A 26,181-nucleotide genomic window follows, 5' to 3' on the forward strand; every position below is an offset into this window, starting at 1 on the left:
ACTCAGATGCCAGGGTCTAAGCTAAGTGGTGAAACCCAACTGCCTTTAGGAAGTGCGCTCTGCATCAGGAGCCTGCGCACAGACCCCTGTGGCCAGGGCTGACTTCCTCCCACAGGGTCTGGGCGGGGCAGGCAGGAAGGGGCCATGACTGGCCCTCTTGGCTACCCACCAGAGCAGCAGCTGAGCTAGCAAGACAAGCAGCTGGGCCATCTTCCCTCCGGGCTTCAGAATGGATGTGTGTCATGCAGGTAAGCAATAGGTCCCAGCCATGGGCCTCAGCCCCTTTCCCCTGCAGAACAAGGAAGCAATGGCAGCCATGCCCAGAAGGCCAGGAAATAAAACATCAAACTCTGTGAGCAGAGGCAGGCACTGGGCTGCACTCCAGGTCTCAGGGTTCCACAGGGATCTGAGTGGTCGCTGACCTCCTGGGCTCTGCACTAGCTATGGGGTGGATGGTGACAAACAAGATAAAAGATAAGACAGAAGATCAAGGACTAGGGAAGAGGGAATCAAGAGGCCTCAGGCCGACAGAGCTAAGCAGAGAGAGTTCTGGGAGTTCTGAGGAAGAGTCTTCAAGCAGAGAGAAGGTTCTCTGCAGGGGCCCCGAGGTGGCTGGAAAGAATGACTTCTGATGAAAGTAGATGGTGTTGGTGGTGACACCTGCCTGGCCCATGTGAGGGCCCTACAGAGCCTTTTTAGCTCCTGGGGTCTGGGGACCTTTGAAGGAGGCCGGGGACGTTGCCTGAATGAGTAACATGTTCAGTGAGGCCCTGGCGCAGTAGGCCTCATTCACTCTATAGCCAGGGTGTTGGGTCTGAGGGACAGAGCAAAAGGAGGCTGTACAGTTGGGACAGGAGGGACAGGCTGGTGTGGTTCTCAGGGAGCAGAGAGCAGGGCTGTGGGAGGAGCCATGTCCCTGTACCTGAGCCTTAGAGAGTTCTCTCAGAGGTCTAGCCTCTGAGGGACAGCAGTTGCTAGCTGTCTGGATCCCCAGGTCTATGTGACTGGTCCAGAGTGACACCTTTCCTCAAATGAAACCTAACGCTGAGCAGCCAGGCCCCACCCATTGGTGCTGGGCCCCACCCATTGGTGCTGGGCCCCACCCACTGGTGCTGGGTATTCTCCAGATGCTATGCTTTGTTCCAAATCCCAGGACATAGAAACCCATTAGGTTCGTTCTCTCTCTCTCTCTCTCTCTCTCTCTCTCTCTCTCTCTCTCTCTCTTCCTTTCTTCTTCTTGTTCTTCTTGTTCTTCTTGTTCTTCTTGTTCTTCTTGTTCTTCTTCTTCTTGTTCTTCTTCTTCTTGTTCTTCTTGTTCTTCTTCTTCTTCTTCTTCTTCTTCTTCTTCTTCTTCTTCTTCTTCTTCCTCCTCCTCCTCCTCCTCCTCCTCTTCCTCTTCTTCCTGTTCCTCCTCCTCCTCCTCTTTTAGATTTTTGGAGACAAGATTTCTCCATGTAGCCTAGGCTGGCCTCCAACTCACAGAGACCTGCCTGCCTCTGCCTCCCCGGCACTGGGATTAAAGGCGTGGCCACCACACCTGCCTCCTTCAGACTCTTCCAACAGCCATTCATTTATGGACCAGACACAGGAGGCTGTGAGGGGACACCAAAGATCTCCTTACTATAACCTCTCCCTTGTCTCTCTGGGGCTTTGCGGGGGAGGAACGAGGGGAGGTGAGTTAAGTTCCACAAAGACCCAGGGACTGGGCTGAGGTTCAGGGCCAACAAGAAGGCAAAGGGAGACCAGGCAAAGGGTCGCCAGACTGCTTCATCTTTCTGTTTGTTCATTTAGTCATTCATTTTACAAATGGCCCTGTGGCATGCTTCAAAATGACCAGAGGGGAGCTGGCTGATGTTCCAGGTACTGAGTGGAGGGCAGAGGACACTGATCCTCACCCGGCCACACCCACAAATGAGGAGAATGAGAAAAGGGGCTGGGGACTTCCTGGGGGAGGCATCTGGGAAGGGGGAGATGTTGTTACCCAGGTCCCACAGAAGGCCATGGCTGGGGATCCCCTCAGATGCATTGTTTGTGAGTGGCTTAGTCCTTTGTCCTCCTGTCCTCCCTCTGAAAATTGTGGGGATCTGCCCTGCAGGTGCCAGGGCCAGGTGTCTTCTGCAGCCGGCATGGGTTCCCTTGTGATACTTATGGATAGGGGTGGTGGCCAAGGATCTCCCAAGCTGCCTCTGGCTCCTGCCATGGATCTGTATTATAGGGAAGCAGGCTAAGGCCCTTCCTCGGGGCCTGCAACAAGGTGAGCCCTGAGCACAAGAAAGCCCTGCCTGATATAGACCAGTGGTGGAGGGCAGGCAGGCTAAAACTAGAGGCCACTGGCAGGGAGAGGAAGTTCCCTCCCCTTCTGCCTAATGCCCCTCAGGAGCCTCCTCCCTGTGTGCCCAGTGGTACCTCCTTCACCAGGAAAGGGGAAGTGGAGCCAGCTGGCCTGGAAGCCAAGCTGCAGGCACTAAAAATAAGATGGGAAAGAGGAAGGGCAAGGGGGAAGTGGTAAGGAGCTGAGGTGGTGTCTGCCAGGCAGTGGGCACTGGGTGCTCATTGGCCTGAGGCTGGAGCACAGAAGGCAGAGCAGGCCAGGGGTGAAGGTGACCTCTTTTCACACCGTTGTGGTTGGCACAGAGTCAGAACACCCAGGCTTGTGGGTTTCACGAGGCTCTAGGAGGGCTGTAGGCTCCAGTCCCAGGTGGGTAGAGCGTGGACCCCAGCTCCACCACCACCCAGCTATGTTGGCTGAGAGAGGTCATTTAATCTCTCTGAACTCCCAAGAGTATCACATATAGCAGGGAGTTAAAAATCCCCTCTTCAGAGCATGAGGGATTGAGAGACAGAAGGAAGAGTACACAAAGTGGGTCCTCAGTTGAGGAGGAGGCAGTGGGAGCACTCGGCCAGCACACAGAGGGAGGTGGAATGGCTTTGGGAAGCCCAGCTTCCACCTTGAGTTCATGGACACAGAAGGAAGATTGACAAGATCTGGTGATGGCGGTGCCCGGAGGCTAGAGGGAGGTGCTGAGAAGGCGCCTGGGGTTGAGGTGCACTCCTAAGGCTCAGAAAGAGGCTAGGTAGAGGGGAAATCTCAGAGTTGTCTGAGGTCCAGGTGCAGCTTGGTAGTCAGCCAGTCTAAGTTTCATGAGAGATGCTGTCAGTGATGTGTATGCCTTTAGTTCCAGCACTCAACAGGCAGAAGCAGGTAGAGTTTGAGGCCAGCCTGATCTACAGAGTGAGTTCCAGGACAGCCAGGGATACACAGGGGAACCCTGTCTCAACAAGAAAAAAGGAAAGAAAGAAAGGAAGAAAGAAAGAAAGAAAGAAAGAAAGAAAGAAAAGAACAAGCAAAGAAAGAGAGAAAAGAAAACGCAACAAAACAAACAAAACAACAAAAACAAAACAACAAACAAAAAATAGAAGGTGAAGAAGACACATGGCGTCAGCCTCTGGCCTCTACAGGGCTGAACACACATGCTCATCCACTTTCCTAACACAGACATCCGCATGCACATGCACACACACATGCAAACATGCACATACATACACACACATGCGTGCATGCACACACACACTCACACCTGGCTCGCCTGAGCAAAGCCTTGTGTCAGTCACCATGCTGAAATCCCATACTGTTCCCTCCTAGCTGTGTGACCCGGGATATGCCACCTCACCTTCCTGAGTTCCCAAGTCTTAAACTAAGAACTACCCCCATAAAGAATCATGAAGACTAAATGACTGGGGTCCCTTGGGTGTCCAAGAGCTTGGACTTTAATGAGACCTGCATAGGGAATATGGTCTCTACCCCTGCAGGGAAAGAAAGTCCCACTGAGGCAACAGGTCTGCAGTCCTGCTTAAGGAGCCCCACACCCAGCTGCATGTGCAATGGGAAGGGGGACTTCGTGTCCTGGAGGGACCGTCCAAGCAGGGGACCTTCTCCTCTGCATCTACACAAAGCTGTCCCATTCTCTAGCAGGCCTTGATGGTGACAAAACATCATCAAAAAAACATTCAGGTCCCACCGCACACAGCTTTTGCTAAGAAGGGGTTCTTAGCTTCACATGGTCCCATGGCATTTGAAAGCCCTTGAGTAGAGGAGCAGTATCTCTCTGAACCTGTGTGGACTCCAGTCAACATGAATAGCTGGACCAGGATGGGGCTTAGTGGTCGGGAATCTGTCAGGCCTGTTTCAAAGCCTTTGGTTCTATCCTTAGCAACACAAAAATAAAAATAAAGAACTGGCTGGTCTTTGTTAGGGCAAAGGTTCCAGACCAAGGGAAACCATGGCCCAGTGCCAGTATCTGCACCCGGCTGGTTAGACATTATGGGTGGTAGTCAGGGGACCCAGGAAGGAATCCAGCGTCTGGCCATGACATATGGCTACATCCTTTGCTGTGCCAGGGCCAAGGCGGCCCCGTAGGAGACTGGTGAGTCAGCTGAGCTGGTCATTAGTCAGATTGTGTCTTCATGCCCCTCCTGGGTGCCTGCCTGTTGGTGACCCCTGCAAATCTCTGCTCACCATCTTCTATAAAACCACTCAGGTCTCCTCCCAACCTGTGTCCCCTAATCTTTCCACTGCCATTTCTCTTGGCCTTGGTCTCAGCTAGTCACTGCAGGAACTCAAGGACACCCTTTCTTCCTGAACCACAGGAAGTGGTGAATCAGGTGCCCTGACCAAGGTCTCCACCATGGTCTTTCTGGGATGGCTTGGAGATCCTTAGCTGCCCACATTGTTGGCTGCAGTTTGCTTTTGATTGGTTGGTTTCTGGTTGTTGTTGATGAGACTGCATCTCACCCTATAACCTAGGCTGGCGTTGAACTTGTAATCCTCCTGCCTCAACCTCCCAAATGTCAGGATTACAAGTATGGCAAGCTGCTGTGCCTGGCTCTGTGGAGATCCTGACTGGAGTGTAGTAGGTGGGGTGAATGAGCAACATCCGGGTGTGGCTCCAGTGCTGTGGGCCCCACTTTGTTTTGGGGGATGATGGGATGGCACGGGATTGGGAGCCAGTCTGATTCAGGGCTCCAGTTTATTTCTATTCTCTGAGCTACAGTGTCTTAGAGCATGGACTGATGGTGTGCCAACCCTTTGCCCCTTCTTGATTCTGCAACTTTGTTTGACATTCAGCAGGTTTAGTGTTGTCCTCTACATTGGTGGTCTAGAGATCTTTTAAATGTGGTTACAGGCACTTAAGTTACCAATGCGTCCAGCTTGTTTGGTGAATCCTCATCCTCATTACGTTTTCTGGACAAACAGGCCCAGATGCGATATGAAACATTCCTTATTCCTTTGGCGCAGACGGCTTTGTTGAGCCTGATATCGATACACACATCTGGACTCCTTATCTCTCTCATGGCAAATTTCCAGATTCCTTTGAGTGCCCAAGGGGCCCGCTTCTTGAAGTCTACTCCATGGGTGCGTTTGTGAATGTTGATGGTGTATTCTCGGGTCACCACCTCACTGATGGCAGAGTGGCCCTTCTTCTTCTTCTTCTTCTTCTTCTTCTTCTTCTTCTTCTTCTTCTTCTTCTTCTTCTTCTTCTTCTTCTTCTTCTTCTTCTTGCCATCCTTCTCTGTGGGAGTCATTCTGCCAGGCCCAAGTTAGAAAGGCTCTGTTTTCCCTTCTTACAAAGTCAGGATCATCCTAGTAAAGCTCAATTGCCAGCTTCCCTTGCAGCTAGGTATGGCCAGGTGACCCCATAACAGCCACAGGAAATCTCTCTCCCGGGAGTAAGAAGAATGATGATAGAGAAGTGGGGTTACTCTGGGGAGGGATGTCCAAGAATGCCTCCCAGTGGTGGTGGCATCCAGTCAGGCTCCAGTGGTGCCAAGCAAGTGTCACCGGCATCGTGGGTCTCACTTTGTTTCAGGGGTCTCCCCAGGAGGAGCCCTGGGATGCAGAACTAAGCAACCTTTCTCTCCAGATCCAGCTGAACTTAGCAGTGGAGAGGCCAAGGAGCTACAGCAGATCAAATGGCACAGGAAGCAGCTGCTGGAGGACATCCAGGTGTGTGCACATATATGCTCACACTCATAGACCACAGACACTCACACTCAACAGACTCATACTTGATCTTGTTCAGATCCACACATGCTCACCCATGCTCACACTGAGACCTACACACACTCATAGTAATGACTAAACTACACATGCCCACAAGCCAGCCCTTGACACTATCTGTCTCCCACTCTCCTGACCAAATGTTCAGAAAGCCAGTCAGACTTTTGTCTTCTTCTCCCACAAAGCCCCAGGCACCAGCCCCTCCCCCCATCCTGAGTCCTAGATCCCTGGCTCCTCTCAGCTCAATCCAAGGTCCCAGAGCCCCAACCTTAATCCCACCTCAAAAATAGAAAGTGGGCTGGACATGCCAGGGACTGCCCACACCAGCTCAGTGGCTAGGCCCAGAGCAGACAAGGTACAAGCTCTTGACTCTTCCTTCAGGTGCCCTCCGGACAAGGTCACACCCACTCTTTGGACAAGGTCACATCCACCCTGGGCTCAGCTCTGGGGAGCTCACTGGTTTCTTAGATGACCACTCCCGTGATTATCAGTTACCTCCAGAGACAGGGGTCTGTTCCTCAATCTGGCCTGGCTCAGTTCAGCCTCCGGGCCTCTGCATACTTTCTTACCTCCACTTGGGATTCCTCTCAGCTCTCCTCACATTCCCACACCTTCCTGATCAAAGTTCTACCTCCGTCTCCAGGCTGCCTGCCACCTACATACACATGCACACTTGATTCCACACGAAAGCACCCGCTCGGCTAGCATCCTATTGAACACACACGTGTCAGGCTCCTGTGGTGGTCACTTTCTGCATAGTTCCTCCCTTTTCCCTTTAGCCCCCTCACCAGGCATCCATGGCCCCAACATCCCCAAACTCTATCTCCACGAAAACAGAACCTGGGCCTTGTTCACACCTGGCCCCTGGCCCCATAGCTACAGCAAATAGGTAACAGTGATAGCAGTGAGAGTATCCCCATTATGCCTGTGAGTGGAAGCTAAGCCAAGATCCCTGGGGACAGTATCTGTCAGCTTTCAGAGCAAGGGGTCTCATGCCAGTTCTGATCCCTAGGAACAACCCACATCTCAGTACCCCTCATCTTGTGGGGAGACGGTGCTTGCCTCTTGGGCTATTTGCCCTGTTCACCTACTACCAGCAGGGTAGAACCAGGACAGCTACTCTCCAAGTGGTCCAGAAAATGTGGTTGGTGGGCAAGCTGGGGAGGAATCTCCTCTGTACTGGGCAAGCCCTGGAAGCAGCCTGAGGCGTGCTGAGACGGAGTCAAGAGCAGCTCAGGCCTAGAATCTGCCCTGCAGGCATGGGAATGCCCCGTCGGCCCTGGACATATGACAGGCGCTTACTGACAAGTGACAGAGAAGATGTGATACTGGACAAGAGATGGGATCCATGCCCTAGGTGGCCATGAGAGCCACAGAGGAATTCTGAACAGGGAAGGGCAGCACCATGCTTCTATGGGGAGCTGTTAGCCAGGTGGAGAGAGGGCCTGTTGGTGGGAACAACGGGCAGGAGACTTTCTGGCCACACGGGGAGAGAGAGCAAGCTGAAAATAGGGTCAGGTGTGTGCACAGGGACTCCCACCCCTGAAACGAGGGCTGATGCAGGCGCAAGAGCACACAGAGGTATTGAGCTCCTGCTTTGAAGATAAAAGGGCACAGGAAAGGGGTGGGGCTGAGAAGGCTGAGGGAAGAGCCCGAACCACAAGCAGAGTGGGACTTCCAGGCTGACCCTTGTATGTGTATCCACAGAAACTGAAGGATGAAATTGCAGATGTGTTTGCCCAAATTGACTGCTTCGAGAGCACTGAGGAGAGGTGAGAGGCCTGGCCCATGGGAAGACGATTCCCGGGCACATTTCTGTGTGCCATGGATGGTAGTAGGACCCAAGGAGATGCCCACAGCCCCATATGCACTGTCTGGATGACTCCCCATTGATTCTCAAACAACCCCCACACTCTCACCTCTCCACCCCACCTCCCCACAGTACTGCCTGCACATTACTGGTCAGAGGCAGCTGAAACCAGAGGAGCAAACACCCTGACCCTGACCCTGGATGAGGGTAAGGGCGCTCTGGTATCTAGGGACCAGAAGTCTGGCCTGGAGTAGACTCTGCTGGCCCAACTCAGTCCTCACATAAGAAGGTCCTGCTGGCTCTTTGCCCTAGTGTTGGGTCTTCTTTCTGGGCCTCAGTTTCCCCATTTATATAAGGAGAAGGTTGAGTTCCCATATAATCTCCTAGACCCCCAACCTTTTGACATTGTAAAACCATAAGTGACATTTCTGCTACAAATTGAAAAAATAAATCTGTTGGTTGGCATTCATAGTTCTCCTGGGCCAGACACAGCCACTTGTAGCCAGCAGGCTAGACATGCCCGCTAGGACTCTTGAGCACTGGACTATTGAACTACACATGGTTTGCCGGGAGCCTGCCCAGCCTCTGAAACCCCTGCTTCACAGGCAACTCATACACATGCACACTCATGTGTACACATGAAAACACACACACACTCTGCATGAGGGCAGCTGGGAGTTCTTGCAGAGAAGGAAACCGAGGCCAGGGGAAGGGAGGAGAGATGAAAGGACTCATTCTCATGGGCTGGCCCAAGAGTATGTATAGTAAGACTTATGTTCAGGAGCAGCCTCTGGGACCCATGTTCTCACTGGCCCTGTCATACCCCTGTCTCCTCCCCAGTGAGCTCTGCTGAGCTCCCGAGAGGCCTAGAGTTCAGTGCTCAGTTACAGCTTACCCTGCCTCTTAACACCCTCCCAGGTGGTTCTTGCTCTCCCAGGCGGGCCAGACACAGGGGCTGGGGCTACACATGGAGTTCCAAGGACATGCTGGCTCTCCCGAGAAAGGCCTCCTTGGGGCTTACGGGGGACGGTGGCATCCAGAGCCACCATGTTGATATACCTCTGTTCACAGCCGGATGGCACAGAAAGAGAAGGAGATGTGCATCGGGAGAAAGAAATTCAACATGGACCCTGCTAAGGTACACATCCAGGGGAGGGGGCATGGGTCCCACCAAAGTGGGCTTCTGGGTGACCATAGGAGGACATGGACTCACCAAGGTGCACAGACAAACTAAGGGAGGAAGATGCCTTTTGAGGACCTTTGAAGCTGACCCCACAAACCACCCAGCAGAGAGCGCTGAGACCCCTCAGGGACAAGCCTTTGGTCCCTAGCTAGGGCTGGCCTCTGTTCATTCCATAACACTGTAGCCTGAAGACAGGAAGGCTGTGAAATCCCCTGACTTGGACCAATCCCCTCGCTTCCCTGGCCCCATGCTCTACTCAGGAATGGGCTTATGGCAGTGAGGTCCTTAGACCTTGAACTCTCTCTTTCCCTAGCATACCTTCCAAGCCCGGGCTGCAGAAACTCATTCTGATTTTTTGTTGCCCGTGGCTTCAGTGCCAGCAAGCAGCCCTTCCTTCTGCCAGGTGGCCATGGGTTCCCTCTCCACCAGGGATAGCCACAGGGCAAGAGTCCATGCAGCCACAGAGAAGGCTCTGACTGAGACCGCCTCGCCTGTGCATTCACCATGCACAGGCCCAGGCCCGGGACCACTGCTCCACTTACCTGCCCTCTTACAAACACGCACTCAGGATGCCTAGCAAAGCTGGCTTCAAGGTGCTGGGAGGTGGGGCGCGCCCTCCCATCCACTTGAGAAGAGCAGTGAAGGTCATTGCCATGGAAGCTGGCTACCTCCCAGGTGGGGTTTGCAGTCACCTCCCTCTTTTGGTTTAGCTGGTCTGTGTGACTTTTACACAATGAGCGTAGATTGCTACTGCAGTGAAATGAAACTATTTGGAATAATAAGAGTGGGGAGCTAATAAAAGGAGAGGCTGACTCACCGAGGCTTAGAACTGTGACTTCCAGCAACCACGGGAGGGTGTAGTTGAAGCGTGCCAGGCTGGAGGGACCCCGGGAAGCTCTGCTTTGCTTAGCCCCCTGAGCACACCTCCAGAGATGGGGAGCTCGCCTCCTCCCAGAGGTGACTGGAGAACACCATCCCAGAACAGGCTGTGGGGAGTCCAAACACCAGATCTCCCTTCTCCCCTCCTCCACCAGGGGCCCATGCTATGGGGGCAGCTCATGAACTCTGTGTCATCTCCAGGGCATCCAGTATCTCATTGAGCACAAGCTGCTGACCTCTGATATCCAGGACATCGCCCAGTTCCTCTACAAGGGTGACGGTCTCAACAAGACAGCCATTGGCAACTACTTGGGGGAAAAGTAAGAGGATCCCCAGACAGGGAGCGGGAAGTGGAGGTGTGGGGGTGGACATGTCACTCAGGGTGGACAGTGCTTGGAAAGCCACCATGCTGAGGACTTGAGGTGAGCACTGATTCCAAGGCTCTGGCATATTCATTCATTCATTCATTCATGCATGCATTCATGCATGCATTCATGCATTCATGTCGTTTGTGCCTGCTGTGCTCTGAGCTCTCTTCCTAACGCTGGCCGTATAAGACAAGTTGGTCAAACTCCTGTCTTCAGGGACAGGTGCTATCTGAATGGGAGAGAGACAGAAATGAGCTCTGTTGGGTACACAGAAGGCAAACAGGAGGGCTCTGAGCTGGGGCTCTGGTTTCTGTTGGCGAGGAAGTGAGGGCTGTGCACACAGGAGGATTTCAGGCTATGAGAACAGTCAATGACAAGGCCCTCAGCAGGGACAGCTTGACTCAGCAGCCGGTGGAAGAGAAAGAAGGATTGAGAGGGAGGAAGGAAGGAAGGAAGGGTGTGAGGCAGGGGGATCTGGAGAGGGTCCAGACAGGAGTGTCTGGGACTACCTTCTGGCTGGTAGAGGGATGGGCCACAGTGTTGGAGGCTCAGCGAGTCACCAGCCCTTCTCAAACACTGCTGAGAGGCAGCTCACAGGTTCCTGACCTGAGAGGTGGGGAGAGGGAGGACCAAGGCTGATGAGGAAATGGGGGGTGGAGATTGCAGAGGCTGGAGTAGGGTGACCAGGCAGGAAGTGACCGAGTGTTCATTGCCTCTGTGTCTGTGTGTGTATGTGTGTGTGTGTGTCCATACACATGTGCGTGCATCCATGCACATGTGTCTGCGTGTGTTTAAGAGAGTGAGACAGAGGGAAAGAGAGACAGAGACAGAGGTGTGCCCCCACTGTATAACTGGGCTGGGAGGATGTCATCTCTCCCTTCCCTCTCTAGAAGGCGGACATGGCAAGTTGCCAAGTGTGTCATCTTGTCCCGTCCTTCCCCAGGGACCCCATCAACTTGCAGGTTCTGCAGGCCTTTGTGGATTGCCATGAGTTTGCCAACCTCAACCTTGTTCAGGCCCTTAGGTAAGTGGTGCAGGGAGGGGACATGGTGGGGGTAGGGGTCCAACCCAGGGCTGCATGCATAGGAGGAAGCTTGAGAGGCCCATGGCCCTGTAGAGCTGAGGCAGGAGAATCCCAGACATAGAAGCCTGCGGCTGCCTCTCATTGCTCCACCACTGCGATATCTGCAGCTGCCCTTCCTCAGATGGTGGCCTCATCTGAGGGTCTAGCACCATGTTCTAGCACTTTCTAGGCTAGCCCACATTTACTTTGTTCCTGTGTCTGGCTCTGTGTAGAGCACTGTCGCTGTGGCTCGTGATGGCCTGATGCTAATGCTCTTACTTCCACTTGTGTTTTCCCATCTGTGCACACAGTGTGGTCCCCGCATGAGCAGTGAGTGCCCCATGAGGTCCTCTCCAAACCCCAGCTCTGCCCCTCATTCCCCATGTGACCCAGAGCAAAGCACAAAGAAGAAACCTCAAAGCAGGGCATGGTGCTCACACCTGTAATCGTAGCACTTGGAAGTCTGGGGCAGGGACACTGCTGTGAGCTCCAGGCCAGCTTGGGCTACATAGTAGGTTCCAGGCTTATGTGGGCCACCCTCTCTTAAAAACAAATAAACAAAACAAAATGAAACAAAAACCAGAGAAGGAAGCACAGTTCCCTGGGCCTCTATTTCCTCATCTGTAACATGGAAATCAGGACCAAGTCGGGAGGGTAGGAGGACTAAATGCAGAAGGGCTTGTAACCTGACACAGCTAGTGTCAGCCTTAAGTCTTGGTGAGACTTTATGCCAACTTAGGAAGTCTTAAAGCTGCTGTTGGGAAGGCCTGGAAGTCAGCTCCCAAGAGGGAGATTTGATCTGGGCTTTGAAGGATGAGTAGGAGTTTGCAAGGCTAAGAACAAAGAGGCTACTATTATCCAAGCTGTATGGGCTTCCTGGAGGAAGGGCTTAGGAATCACTCGTCTGTCTGTCTGTCTGTCTGTCTGTCTGTCTATTATCCATCTACCTATCATCTATCATCAGTCTATCTATCTATCATCTATCAATCTTTTTTCCTTTGTTTCGTTCCTCCTTCTTTCTTGCTTTCTCTCTTTCTGACTTTCTTTCTCAATAAGCTTTTGCTGAGCAGGTTTTAAGTGACCTGAGGAGATAAGAGAACTTAGCTGACACTAAGTCACAAATGTCCAAAACTTAGGGGAAGCTTAGGTCCCAAGGAAAGAGAGGCCCATGGAGGAGAGATGCTGCCAGGGCCCCACAGCCGGAGCCTGCTGCTCCATCCCAGTGTTCTATAAGACTCTGCATCCTCCAGTGCTCTTGGCACTTTGCACCTGAACTCACCCACCCCATGTTTGCCCAGCCAAGTGGTCACCAGTTCACATTCACCACCTGGTGCCACCAAGAGCCCTGCCTGCTTCGCTAACCATGGTCCTGTCCCCTAGGCAGTTCCTGTGGAGCTTCAGGCTGCCAGGTGAGGCCCAGAAGATTGACCGCATGATGGAGGCCTTCGCTGCTCACTACTGCCTCTGTAACCCTGGAGTCTTCCGGTCCACAGGTGACAAATTCTTTATGTTCCCCAAGCACTTCACACTTCAGACCTTTACCTAACCCTCACAGAGCACCAATTCCATGTCTGTCTGGAGCACGGTCCTGGGGAGAGGGAACAGGGAAAGACAGAGGAGCATTGGGATGTGGGGTACAGGATGGCTTCTCAGAGGAAGCAAAGTCCGAGTGAGGTTTTGAAGGACGAGTAGTTCTCTAAGAAGTTATAAGGGGAAGATGCTTTAATGTCTCCACTTAAACAAAGGCTCCCATGCATATAACATCTTGGGAAGGGCAGAGCAGATGATCAACAAGCTCTGTCACCCATACCTCTGCCTCCAAGGGGAACCAAATATTGAGATAGGGACAGGATGAGGGCGGAGCCACTGTACCACAAGCCAAGTTTCAGAGGGGGGTCCCTGCATTCCTGGTGCTTTATATGCACAAGGCCTTTGGACCCTCGTGTCAGCATCCTCAAGCCCCCATGCCAGTCTCTAAGCACGGCAGCAGGTTGCCCCCGGGGAAGCACAGAGTCAGAGTCAGACAGGCAGCAATCTGTCCTATGTCAAACTGAGGACAAAAGTTCCCTGGAGTCTTTGCTGCACTTGGCCATGACCTGGGAACTGGCATCTGGTTTCTACACATTTAAACACCCAGCAAGGGCAGGGAGCACAGCAGACCCATGTTCGCCTGCGGTTCCCAGAACCCAGAACAGTGTCATGCTCAATAAACACTGGTGGAGGACAGGGGTGGTGCCATACATTTATAATATCAGCAGCAGGGAGGCTGAGGCGGGAGGATCACTGCCAGTTCAAGGGCCAGCCTGGGTTTCATGTAAGACCCTGTCTCAATCAATCCGGTCATTTAGGCTATGTAGAAATGAAAGGGACTTTAATCATCCGATCAGTTTGTCACTGAGTCACCTGGAGTCACTGTGTGACTCAACTTCCTGTGCCTCAGGGTCTGGTCTTTAAGATGGAGGTGCAGCTGCACCTGTCTCCCAGGACAGGCCTTGGGGGTGCAGAGAGCTGAGCATGGGTCAAGGGGTTGGGAACTGGCCCCCTCAGGTTCCAGATCCTCGGGAGACCCAGAACAGCAAGCACACCCCGAAGCCTGCACACAAATCTGTACATTGCAGCCAGCTGCTGGCAGCTTGGCCTGAAAAGGCGTCCGGGTTACCAAGCAGCTTAGAACAAGCTGCTAACTAACAGGGCGGCTAACACTGAGCTCCAGTTCCCAGGAGGCAGAGAACAGAGTAGGCGGGCCTGGAAGGGCTGCAGCTGATGGCAAGCAGGATCTGAAAGGGAAGGAGGGTGGGCAGAGCCGCAGGGGGCAGAGCAGCAGCTGAGGTTTGCAAGAGTGGGAGGGGAGGCTGGGCCTTGAACGTCTGCCAAGCTCAGCCAGGGGTGGGCTGGACCTTGCCAGTTCTGGAACAGAGGATGGGACAATAACCTGGGCCAGAACCGTGACCAGTGCAGGGTTCCACAGACACCTGCTACGTGCTGTCCTTCTCCGTCATCATGCTCAACACCGGCCTACACAACCCCAACGTGCGGGACAGACCGTCCTTCGAGCGCTTTGTGTCCATGAATCGTGGCATCAACAGTGGCAGTGACCTGCCGGAGGAGCAGCTGAGGGTGAGCTCACCACCCCTTACTGATCTTCCGGGAGTCCCACCCCTCTGAGATACAGTGGAGGCAGAGGGCGCGGAGGTCCACCAGACTAGTCATTATTATGAGGTGGGCCATCATATGTGGGCATCATCAGCCTGGCCTCATCTCAGCAAGGGTGTCTGCAGGTGGACCATGGGAAGTACGTCAGATTTAGATTTGGGGAAACCCTGGCCAGTCATTACTCACACTTGCCCCAAAATGGTGCTTTGAGCTTAGTGTGGGGCTCAAAGGCACGCACAGACTATAGGGATCCATCCTGAGCACCCCAGTAAAAGGGGACAATACCTCCTAAGCTCAGAATGCCCGGTTCTCTGCAACCCACAGGGAGAAAATGCTCAGCTGGGTGCTCAAAGGGAGAAAACCAGTCTCCCACAATTCCCCACTAGCTCTACAGCAAGGCTAGTCCCAAGCCTCTTGTCCCCTGATCCCAACACAGCATCCTCGCCACACTGCACCAAAACCTGTTCTTGGCACAGGGGCCCAGGGATAACTCCACACAGGTCCTGCCCTAGACCAAGCCCAAGGTCTGGTGGGAAGGGATCCACACATGAATCACATCCACACTCAACCCCCACAGCACACTGACATCAACCATGATGACTGTGAGAGATTTGCTACAGAGAGAGAGGCTGCTGCCATCTTGGAGGGGGGCAGGCAAAGGTGTCACCCCAGAAACCTGGCCAAGCACGCACAAGGCGCTGGGTCCAGTCCCTAGCGTTCGTACCCGGGAGGTGGAGGCAGGAGGATCAAGAATCCAAAAGCATTCTTGGCTACGTAGCAAGTTAGAGGCTAGCCTGGGTAAGAGAAGATGCCGTTTCAAAGCAAACAAGCAAAATTAAGCAACAAAACAAAAGCAAACCAGCCCTCAGTGTAGGCTGGAACACACAGGCATTAGAGGCATCATGCTTGGGGGCAGAACCAGCATGCCTTCTCAGGGAATCCTAAATGCCCCCTGCCCCCCGACTGACCGCTGTTGCCTTCCATCCAGAGAACTGCTGCTACATCATCCCCTCCTCATGCTCCTTGGCTTCCAACTTTCTTGGAAATGATAGCCGGTCACCTCCATGTAGCTTCCAGTCTGGCTGGGAGGGTCAGGTACCCTGGTCAGCAGCACATAGCCAGGCAAAGAGCAGGGCCAACAGGAACCTCCGCCAGATGGCTGCCAGTCTTTGAGCCCACAGCTGGGCTCTGGAGCCTCTCCAGCAGGAGCGAGCAGAGCTCACGGGGAGTGGGTAGTGATTTCAAATCTTCCTCAGCTGTGTCCAATCGTGCCCAGGCCTACTCTGAGAGCCATCCCAGGTTTTCACGGGCAACCACATGGACCCAGACTCCTCTCACCTTCTCCTGGGCCTCATTTTAATATATTTTTAAAAAAGCAAGAACCCAGTGCCACACTGTCTCTTTTCAGTGAATTCTCCATGGACCACCTGTTGCTCAACTGTCAAAGAAGCCACAAAATGCTTTTAAGTTCACCAAGAGTCAGAAGTGAATTTACACAGAGACGTGCCCCAAGAGAGGTCACCCCAAGGTCACACAGCCCTTGAGGAGAGGTGTATTGTGGATGTAGGGTGCAGGCAGGCCGTGTCAGAGTACTTACAAGGTTCTAGGTACAGAGGTAGGGGTAGACACAGGGGCAGGAGATGAATACCAGCTCCTCCCTGGGCCATTCTTCAGGCCTCCCTGTCAGAGCAGGCAGTGTCCTAGGCATGCTGTCACTGTGCCCCCCGGTGGGTTCTGTCCCTTACATGTGGCCGCAGTATACATGTGAAGGTCAGAGGTCAACTTGCAGGAGCTGGTTCTCTCCTTCCAAAGGATCCGACTCAGGTTATTAGGTTTGGCAGCAAGTGCCTTTACCCACTGAGCCATCCTGCTAGTCCATCATATGTAAATCTCGATAGCTCTTTCTTCATGCCTTCCTGTCCTGCCACACTGGCTAGGAGAATCACAGCGAGTATCACTAGAAAGAACAGAACGTGGATGGGGCTGGAGAAATGGCTCAGTGATTAAGAGGATTGACTGCTCTTCCAAAGGACTGGGGTTCAGTTCCTAGCACCCACATGACAACTCACAACTGTGTAATTCCATTTCCTTTCCATGGGATCTAATGCCCTCACATAAACACACATACTATTAATTAATTAAATTTTAAAAACACAAACAAACAGGGATCCCTTTCCCTCAGACTGTTGGCTTCAGGTGTGGCTAGATCCAGGGGCTTGATGGTGTGAGGGAGCTGCATGTCACATCAAGGCCACCCCACACCCTGGCGATCTTCTAGACCCTGGCTACCGCAGAGATGCTCAAGCAGGTCCAGGCCGTCAGCTTCTTCTAGAAAACTACTCTTGGAGTCAATTCCTATTGACTGGCCAGGGTCATGTGTCTCTGTCTAAACTAGTCATTATAGCACATAGGATACAAGGCTCTAAACCACCGATTAGAGGTCCCTCCCTGGCACCTGGGGATGGAGTGCGGTACTCAACTCACTGCAAACCTAGACAAAAAAACGAGAGGAGAGGGGATTCTAGGAACAGGGCCCTGAAAGTTCTCTATGCAGTGGTTTGTTCCGAGACAGGGGCTTCAAGGTGTTTTCAAAACACAGGACGTGTGGGCGTGTTGCACTGTTTCTTCAAGGCAGAATACAAACGTTGCTACTGTGACCGCAGAAACTTTCAGATACCCTTGTGGGTTTAGCAGAGGCTGCAACCCTGTCTGTCGCCCTGCAGCCTTCTTGGGCTCCCTCATACTTGGCTGAGCTGGAAGCTCCGCTACTGCTATGGCCTTCCTGTCCCCGACACTCATTCCACCAGCCACTCGGGGATTCCCAAGGTAAAGTCTGCCACCCCCACCCCCATGCTCTGCTGCCCTTACTCCAGCCAAAACAAGTCAGTCCCACTTTCCTCTCACCCCCATACCACAGTGAAGTTGGGAGGGGACACAAAGCCTGGGCTGGAGGGTGGTCCAGCCCCGCCTCTACAGATTCAATCACACAGCTGGGTGAGCCTCGGTGCCCACTGGAAATTTGAAAATTGAAACAGTGTGGTGGGTCTGCACCCATACCTCACCCTAGGGTAGGAGCCATCTCAGCCCTGGCTCACATACCTCCAGGGTCACTCCTTGCATATTTAAGCAGCTAAGTCATCCATGGAGGACTGAAGTTAGCTCTTGGGGGAACCCTCTAAATCTCAGTCCCTACAATGAGAACCCATCCTAGATAGACACTGTGGTCAGCACCCTACACTGGGCACCTCTCCTGCCACTGGGCCTCTGAACCTGGAGCAGTCAATCTCTTCCTCCCCAAGGCCTCCTCTAGCCTCACCTCAGCATGTGTTATCTAGAAGGTTCTACTGGCTACCTAAGTAGAATAGGGACATCTCCCATGTGTCTGTGTCCTTACGTATGACCCTAAGGCACCCATCCTGCTTACTCTACCTGAGGGCAACACAGAGGAAGGCACACAAGGGTCTGGGTGTGGCCAGTGCAAAGGAGAGTGCCAATCACCTGAGGGGGCAGGGACTTGGGGGGAGAGGTCACAAGAATGACCCAGGAGTAGGTTAACCAGGAGAGGGCTGACTTGCCAAAGTCACGAAGGCAGGTTGTCCAGGCCCCATACTCAGAGGACTGAAGCCATCTTTTGCCTCCTCCCTGGCAGAACCTGTTTGACAGCATCAAGAGCGAGCCTTTCTCCATCCCCGAGGATGATGGTGGTGACCTCACCCACACCTTCTTCAACCCTGACCGTGAAGGCTGGTTACTCAAGCTGGGTGAGACCTCTGTACACATACTCTGATATGCTCACTTGCACACATGTGGCACACACCTGTGTGCACACACACACACCCCTTAGGAGTGGACCTGTACAGTTCTGGGTCTCTTAACCCACAGCCCAGCAGTCTACTTACACTTTCTATCCTTCCTCTGGACCACCCCTCTACTTATCCATCTACCCACCCACCCATCTACCCATCTACCTACCCACCCATCTGTCTACACATCTACCCACCCACCCATCTACCCACCCAACCATCCATCTACCCATCTACCTACCCACCCATCTACCCATCTACCTACCCATCCACCCACCCACCCATCTACCCACCCACCCATCCATCTACCCATCTACCCACCCACCCATCTACCCACGCACTCATCCATGTACCCACCCACCCATCTACCCACTTATCCATCTACCCACCTACCCACCCATCTACCCACCCATCTACCCCCCCACCCATCCATCTACCCACCCACCCATCAATCTACCCATCTACCCATCTATCCCCCACCCATCTACCCACCTACCCATCCATCTACCCACCCACCCATCTACCCACCTACCCATCCATCTACCCACTCACCCATTCATCTACCCATCTACCCACCTACCCATCCATCTACCCACCCACCCATCTACCCACCCACCCATCTACCCACCCACCCATCTACCCACCTACCCCTTCACTGTCCTATCTATCCGCTCATCTGCCTACTCATCCATCTACTTAGCCACTCATCTATTCAGCTACCTATCTCATCATCTATTCACCTGCCCTGTTCATCTATCCATCTGTCCACCCCTCCACTCACATCCATGTACCCACCCATTGCCCTATCCATCCTCCCATCTGTCCACCCACCCATTTTGTCTCTAGCTACCCATCCACTTACCATCTGTTGTTCATCTATCCACTTACCCACTCCTCTACTCATCCATCCATCCACCCATTCTTCCATCCACCTACCCACTCATCTATCCAAACACTCCTTCATCCTCCTGCTCATCATCCATTCATCCATCTACCTATCCACTTATCCATATAGCCACTCATCCATATATCCACACATTCATATATCTACCCATCCATATACCCACCCACCCATATATACATAAAAACACTTCCCTTTCCACCCATCCATCTGTCTTAGGGGTGCAGGGGTCATGGAGTGGCTGCTAGGGGTCAGTGGAGACAGAGGCTCCATGAGTGTTTCTCCCAGAAGGATGGAGAGAAGAGTCTATCAGAGTAGCTCTGCTCAGGACTACTAACCGTGAGGTGCTGGTCCTCGAACACCCGAACCTTTGGGTGGTCATTCTCAGGAAGCCAGAGTCAGCAAGGTTAGGGCAACTTCTCAAGACCACACAAACAGCAAGCGTCCTATCTAGGGCAGCAGAGGGCTGGGTGTTCCTGAAGCAGGAGGACAAAGAAGGAGGGACGGAGGGAGGGAGGGAGGGAGAGAGAGAGAGAGAGAGAGAGAGAATGAATGTAATTTAGACAGATCCATGGCGAGTGCAGCAGTGGCTGCTCTGATGATTGACAGAAACAACCAGCCCTGCCTCCACAAACACTCCCAGGAGCCTGCCCAGCACGGCCAGCCAGGCACAGACTTGGGTCTTCCAAGGCAGATGAAGAAAAACACCTCATCTTGAAGGAAGGACCCAGGCTGGGCAGCTTCAATCACTTACTGTGTACCTAGACAGTGGCAGACTTACCCATATCCCAGATACCCACCAAGCCTTCTGTCACCCCAGCCTTTCCTCCCACAGTCCTCTGGGCCTCCTTTGCTGCCCCAGGCACCAGCTTCCAGCCCCCAGGTCACAAAGCCAGACAGCAGAGGGAGCATCAGAGCCTCGCAGTGGCGCAGCTCACAACCCTCCCTTCAGCACCAGCTTCTGCACTTGGACAGTGGAGGCAGTGACCCAAGAGGGTGCTGGCCAATATGGCTGAGAACTTGGGCTCCAGGGCAAGGACACTGGCGTTTGAAAGCATGGGGCCATAAATGTGTGGCCTAGTTTTTCCCAGCCTTGGTTTCCTCATCTATAAAATGGGGTTGCCAGTGGCCATCCAGGAGGAGGAGGCTGGCCACAGGGATTCACATCCTCATTTCCTCCCCTGCCTGATACATCAAAGGTGGACTTCTGTGTCCGCTACTGTTCTCAGTGCTGCAACAAAAGCAACTTAAGGAGGAAGAGTGCCTTTGGCAGGAGCTTGGGGAGGCTGGTCACATTGTATCCACTTTCAGGAAGCAGAGAGCAATGGAAGCCAGCGCTTGGCTCAGTCTCTCCTTTTTGAGTCCGGGCCTCCAGCCCCTGCTTGCTGCCCACATTGAAAGGGGGTCTTCTCACCTCAGTTAACTCAGTTTGGAAATCCTTTCATGGACGGACATGTCCGGAGGCTTATCTAGGTGATTCTAGGTTCAAGTCAAGGTCAGGTGACAGTGGCCTAGGAGAGCATGGAACAGTGCAACTGACCCTCTACCTGATCCTCTACCTGGGAATCCAAATGCTAGGAAATGGGGTGATGGGAGTTGCTAGGAGCTACTAACATGTGAGGTATAAAAAAAAAAATGGATCTGGAGGCTTGGTGAGCAGAGAATACTCACAATGCTCCCTGGCTGACCTATGAGGGAACTTGGTGGCCCAGGAGGAGGGAGGCTGACCCTCCCCTCTGCTGGCCTCTTGCAGGGGGCCGTGTGAAGACATGGAAGCGACGCTGGTTCATTCTCACGGACAACTGCCTCTACTACTTTGAGTTCACCACTGTGAGTGTATGGGGAGGCAGGAATAGGATACAATCAGCCACAACCAGACCCTACAGTCCCTGTTACTGCAAGAGAGTGTTAGGCCCTTTTAGAGGGTTCAGTGTCCCTATGATCCCATTTCACAGGTGTAGAAAACTCAGAGGCAAAGAGGAGAAAGCTGGACAAGGGAGAGCCCTGGCTTAAAGTTGAGTTTCTGGGGCTGTTAAGCGTGGTCCTAGCCTGTGTGAGGCCCTGGCCAATTCCCAGCCCTGAAAATAAAACAAAACCACTGTTCAAAGATGGATGGAGTTCCTAAAGGCTGGGCATGGGGCTCAGACCCACAGTCTCAGCACTGAGAAAGCAGGGGCCTAAGGATCTTAACATGTTCAAGGCCAGCCTGGGCTACAGAACAATATACTTCAAAAAGAAAAAAAAAAAAAAAAAAAAGAATGTAAAAGGTGCAGGGGGCTGGAGAAATGCCTCAGCAGTTAAGAGCACTGGCTGGTCTTCCAGGGGTTCAAATCCCAGCACCCACATGGTAGCTTATAGCTGTCTATAACTCCAATCGTGGGGGAAATCTGACGCCCTCTTCTGGCCTTTGTGAATACTGCCTACATGTATGTAGTGCACTTACATGCATTTAACTGGGCCTTCCAGATCCCAACCAAGGCTCTGGAGCTGAGCCGCTATGTGGCTAGGCAGTGTGCAGGGAGGGTCTGAGGCCCCAAGCTTATTTCCTGCCCTTGACTTTCCTTCCTTAGGACAAAGAGCCTCGGGGGATCATCCCCCTGGAGAACCTCTCTGTGCAGAAGGTGGATGACCCCAAGAAGCCGGTGAGAGTCCAGCTGGGGATTCCCTGCATGGTTGAGGGAAGGGGCCTTCGTGGGACCCTCCATGAGGCCCAGACACTCTGTAGGGTCTCTTCTGAAGCTTTGAACACAGGAGGGTCAGTGTCATTGAAAGAACAAGTCTCAGTTGTCTTGTGGAGCTTGGCTCTGGCACTAACTGGGGAACTTAAATCTCAGCTCTTTTCTGAGCCTTGGTACACACACACACACACACACACACATACACACACATGCACACGCACACACACACACGTGCGCCCCAGATCTGTTACATGGAATTTAGGGAGCCTGGTATGTAGTAGGCGCTCAGTTTCCTCTCCCTCTGAGCTGTTTGGGAAGGGCATTCTATGAGAGCGCTGCTCTTGCTTCTGTGACCCCCCAAGAATGTCCTAGCCTGTCCCTCCCAATTTCACCCTCACACGGCACCTCACACAGTTCTGCCTGGAGCTGTACAACCCCAGCTGCCGGGGCCAGAAGATAAAGGCATGCAAGACGGACGGGGACGGCAAGGTGGTGGAAGGCAAGCACGAATCCTACCGCATCTCAGCTGCCAATGCTGAGGAGCGCGACCAGTGGATCGAGGCCATCAGGTGAGGGGCGGCAGGGACAGTGGACATCTCCTGTCCCCTTCTGACTTCTTTGGGGTCTTCTTTCCTTGTCTATAAAGGAACAAACTCCAGATCTCCTTCCTATTGGGTGGCCATCGGTGGGCATGTTCTTGAGCCAGGTACCAGGCCAAATCCAGGGAAGGCAGAAGAGGTTCAGTGGGAGGTCCCAGGCACTTGGTGCTTGCAAAAAGCTCAGCCTGGAAATGGGGTGTGGCAGGACGGGGAAGGAAGGAGGAGGGAGAAGGGGAGGGGGGAGGGGGAGGAAGACTACTCTGTATGTAGATAACAGGGCAGACATGGACCAATGGGAGATTTGTCAGCTAGAAGGCAGCAGTGGCCACTGGACAAGGAATTTGAAAAATCAGAGAGACCCAGAGATGACAGACCCTTGCTCAGAGACACACAGCAATGAGGGGCCCAGTTGGCTTCACCAGCAGCTCTCTTGCTTCTCCTGGGTTTCTAAAGGGGCTAGAAAGGAGTCTGGTGGTGTCTACTGAACTCTCACCTCCTAACCTGAGGTCCCATCCTTGCTGGGCCTTCCTCTGGGACAAGGCTAACAGAATGATCTCCCCTACATCTGTCCCTGCCCTTTCCTGTGCAGCAGGGTGAGCCACACATCCCAAATCATAAGCCCGGACGTCCCTACCCTCCAGCATCCTGAAGTCTCATTTTCTCTCTACCCCTAGGGCCAGCATCACCCGAGTTCCCTTCTACGATCTGTTGTCTGCTCGGAAAAAGAAGATTGTCAGCAAGCAGTGAGCTTCCGGGAGATGGCGCTGGCAACCCCATAGGACCTATGGTACCTGGAGTCACAGAGACACCTCTCACAGGCTGTGCCTGTTCCTGCTCGCGAGCCTGCCCCTCCCCATCACTGGAACTGGCTGCTGGTGGATGTGGCTCCTCAAAGGACACAGAGCTCACGGGGAAGCCTGCCAGGAAGGACCTAGGAAGACCACTGTGGCTGTGTTAGGATGGGGAGATGAGCCAGCCTAGAGCCCACTACCCATCTTCTCCCTCCCAGCAGGAGGACCATCGATTTCCTGGAGGCTTCCAGCTCAGAGGTTTTCCTTCCCTCAGATTGTCCAGGCCCTCTCTGCCATGGACAAGTATCAGGTCCATCTAGCTTGGAGCCCCAAAGCTCCAGACAAACCTCTCCACCGAACACAGCCCTCTTCGGGGTCTGACAAAATGCAGAGTTCGGATAGGAAACATCTTGGCCCAGCAGGCTTTGGGTCAGCTTGGCTTCCAGGGGGACACTGAGCTGGAAGGTTCTGAGGATGCTGCTAGCACTGTTCCCAAGGGTGTTGACCTGAAAGAATGCGCAGAGGAGACTGTGGCAGTATCTACATCGGTGTCAGGTCTAACCTACAGCTGAGAAAAATGGGAGACGAGAATGCTTCAGGTTGTGCCCACCAGGAGGGATGCCTGGAGGCCATGGCAAGCCAGCTGGTAACACAGGACTCAGGCTTGGACAGACACTTGGCCATGGCCCACGGCTGGCTACCTGGCTGGCAGAGCTAGGGTAGCCAGGGCTGCAGAATGGGCCCCTGCTCCTGCCTCCTGCCAGAGCAAGGCCAGATGTCCATACACAGCAGGCTGCTGTGTCCCTAGGGAGGTTCCTCTTGGTTGATGCTTCTCTGCCAGAACACTTGTACCTCTTTTCCTGCCTGAGGAGCCCCCCACCCCACCCCAGGGAAAAGTTCTTCAGCAAGGCAGCAAGAAATGGGGCTTTCTGTGCCCTGTGCCAGCCTGGACTCTGAGAAGGAGCAGCAGGTGGCCAGGCTGTCCTCACAGCCCACCTGTGTGAACTCTCTACAGGATAGGAAGAAGAGAAGCACAGTGGGGGTGGGGAGGGGAAGACACACGACTCAGCAGGGACACACACCTGGGAGCTGGGGCACCAGCAAGGCAAACGAAGCTCTTGCTGGGCAATTGAGGACTTTCTGGTGAGCTGAGCCCACACCAACTGCCCACATTTGGGGGTTAAGGGGCCCTAAAGTCTTCCTCTGCCTCTGGCATGTGTGTGCACAGAGGCCGCATGATTCTTGTCCCTACCCCTCTCTGGTCCTCGGCTTTTTCCCCAGCACTAAGGTGGTGGGGACATCATTTTCTTTCCTGTTGTAACACTTAGAAGCAAGAATAAAAGCTCATGACGCAGCTCGTAGACAGAAAGATATTCTGTAATTGTGTCACCATCCCTGACTCCTCCCTGGTCCTCCCCCTCATTCTTTTCCCAGACCAGGAAGAGGGAGCACTCAGTGATCCTTGGGACAGTGTGTGTGTGTGTGTGTGTGTGTGTGTGTGTGTGTGTGTGTGTGTGTGTGTGTACATGGGGCGGAGGGGGGCTTACCATGCTGGACAGAAGTTCCCCAGGAGCTGAGCTTCTCAGTGGGCTTGCTTGAGCCAGGAGTAGCGGCTAGACTGAGTTGGTTCTACTATGCCCTGGGAAAGACAGAATTTTCAGAAGGCAGCACTATCTACAGATAGAACAAGTGATGTGGAAAGTAGGTAGTGATCCCACTGCCTCTGGAGGGATGCAAGCACAGGCTGGCTCAGGGACCAGTGTGGGGAAGGATTGTATAAGCTTTGCTGACTGTCTTCACACACATGTTTATAAAGCGTCCCAGCTGTGCCAGGCTCTGCCCCAGGCACTGGCAGGCCAAGACAGAATCCCTGCCACCTGGGCTCATGATGCGGTATTCTCCTCTGGTCCTCCACTCAGGCTCCAGACTAAAATCCCACCACCAAAGGTCCTTTTGACTGAACGAGCTCAGCTTACCCATATTTTCCTTCTGCTGTCCCATGTATTGAGTGCTTATGGTATACCGAGATCTCTGCAGCAGAGCCAGGAATCCAAAGACCCCTGTGACCACAGTGACATCCAAGGCTGGAGGTTGAAGAGATGGCTCGCCAGTTACGTGCACTGGCTGCTCTTCCCAGAGGACTGAAGTTTGGTTTCCAGCTCCCACACAGTTCATACCACCTGTAACTCAGGAGATCCAAGCTCTTCTTCCAGCCTCCACAAGCACACAGTAAACACACATGCACACACAAACACACGCACATGCATGCACACACATGCATGCACACACTCACACACAAATGCACACATCCACATGCATGCACACATGCATACACACATGCACACACATCCACACATCCACATGCATGCACACATGCATACACACATGCACACACATCCACACATCCACATGCATGCACACATGCATACACACATGCACACACATCCACACATCCACATGCATGCACACATGCATACACACATGCACACGCATCCACATGCATGCACACACATCCACACATCCACATGGACACACACATGTATACACACATGCACACATCCACATATGCATGCACATACACATGCACACATCCATACACACACAAACACACATACATGTACATGTAAATAATAATTTTTTTTAAAATAGCATGCAGGGCATGGTGACACATGCCTTTAACCCCAGCACTTGGGAGGCAGAGGCAGCTGGATCTCTGTGAGTTCAAGGCTAGCCTGGTCTACAGAGTGAGACTGTGTCAAACACAAATCCTCAGCACAGACCCAGCACGGGCTGGCATGCACAGGGGACAGTGCAGGACTGGGCTGGGCAGATGAATCCAGGAGGAGGGTAGGGTACCTAGGCTAGGTAGCCAGGCCTGTATTGCAGAGTCACCTC

At 53.2% G+C, this 26,181-nt stretch overlaps 1 protein-coding gene across 2 annotated transcripts; it reads left to right on the plus strand.

Moving 5' to 3' along the window:
- Cyth4 (cytohesin 4) lies at positions 1-24,659 on the plus strand. Of its 2 annotated transcripts, none has more exons than XM_034516557.2 (13): positions 1-248; positions 5,922-6,004; positions 7,766-7,830; positions 8,940-9,006; positions 10,132-10,250; positions 11,242-11,322; positions 12,742-12,854; positions 14,330-14,478; positions 18,164-18,275; positions 20,972-21,048; positions 21,789-21,860; positions 22,311-22,465; positions 23,170-24,659. In XM_034516557.2, exons 1-13 carry the CDS (start codon positions 230-232, stop codon positions 23,240-23,242), a joined length of 1,185 nt encoding a protein of 394 aa, XP_034372448.1. In that variant the 5' UTR covers positions 1-229; the 3' UTR covers positions 23,243-24,659. The 2 variants fall into 2 exon arrangements, with proteins under 2 accessions (XP_034372448.1, XP_076767714.1); XM_076911599.1 differs by lacking the exon at positions 1-248 and adding an exon at positions 5,279-5,413.
- The last annotated feature ends 1,522 nt before the right edge of the window (positions 24,660-26,181 follow it).

Source organism: Arvicanthis niloticus, chromosome 13 (genome assembly GCF_011762505.2).
Source record: "Arvicanthis niloticus isolate mArvNil1 chromosome 13, mArvNil1.pat.X, whole genome shotgun sequence".
NCBI classification, from domain to species: Eukaryota; Metazoa; Chordata; class Mammalia; order Rodentia; family Muridae; genus Arvicanthis; species Arvicanthis niloticus.

What these genes read in the sequence shown, in the direction of transcription:
- Cyth4 (XM_034516557.2), top strand. An exon ending in AGCTGCTGGAGGACATCCAG is followed by an intron (nt 6,005 to 7,765) that starts GTGTGTGCACAT and finishes GTGTATCCACAG; the next exon opens with AAACTGAAGGATGAAATTGC. An exon ending in AACCTTGTTCAGGCCCTTAG is followed by an intron (nt 11,323 to 12,741) that starts GTAAGTGGTGCA and finishes CCTGTCCCCTAG; the next exon opens with GCAGTTCCTGTGGAGCTTCA.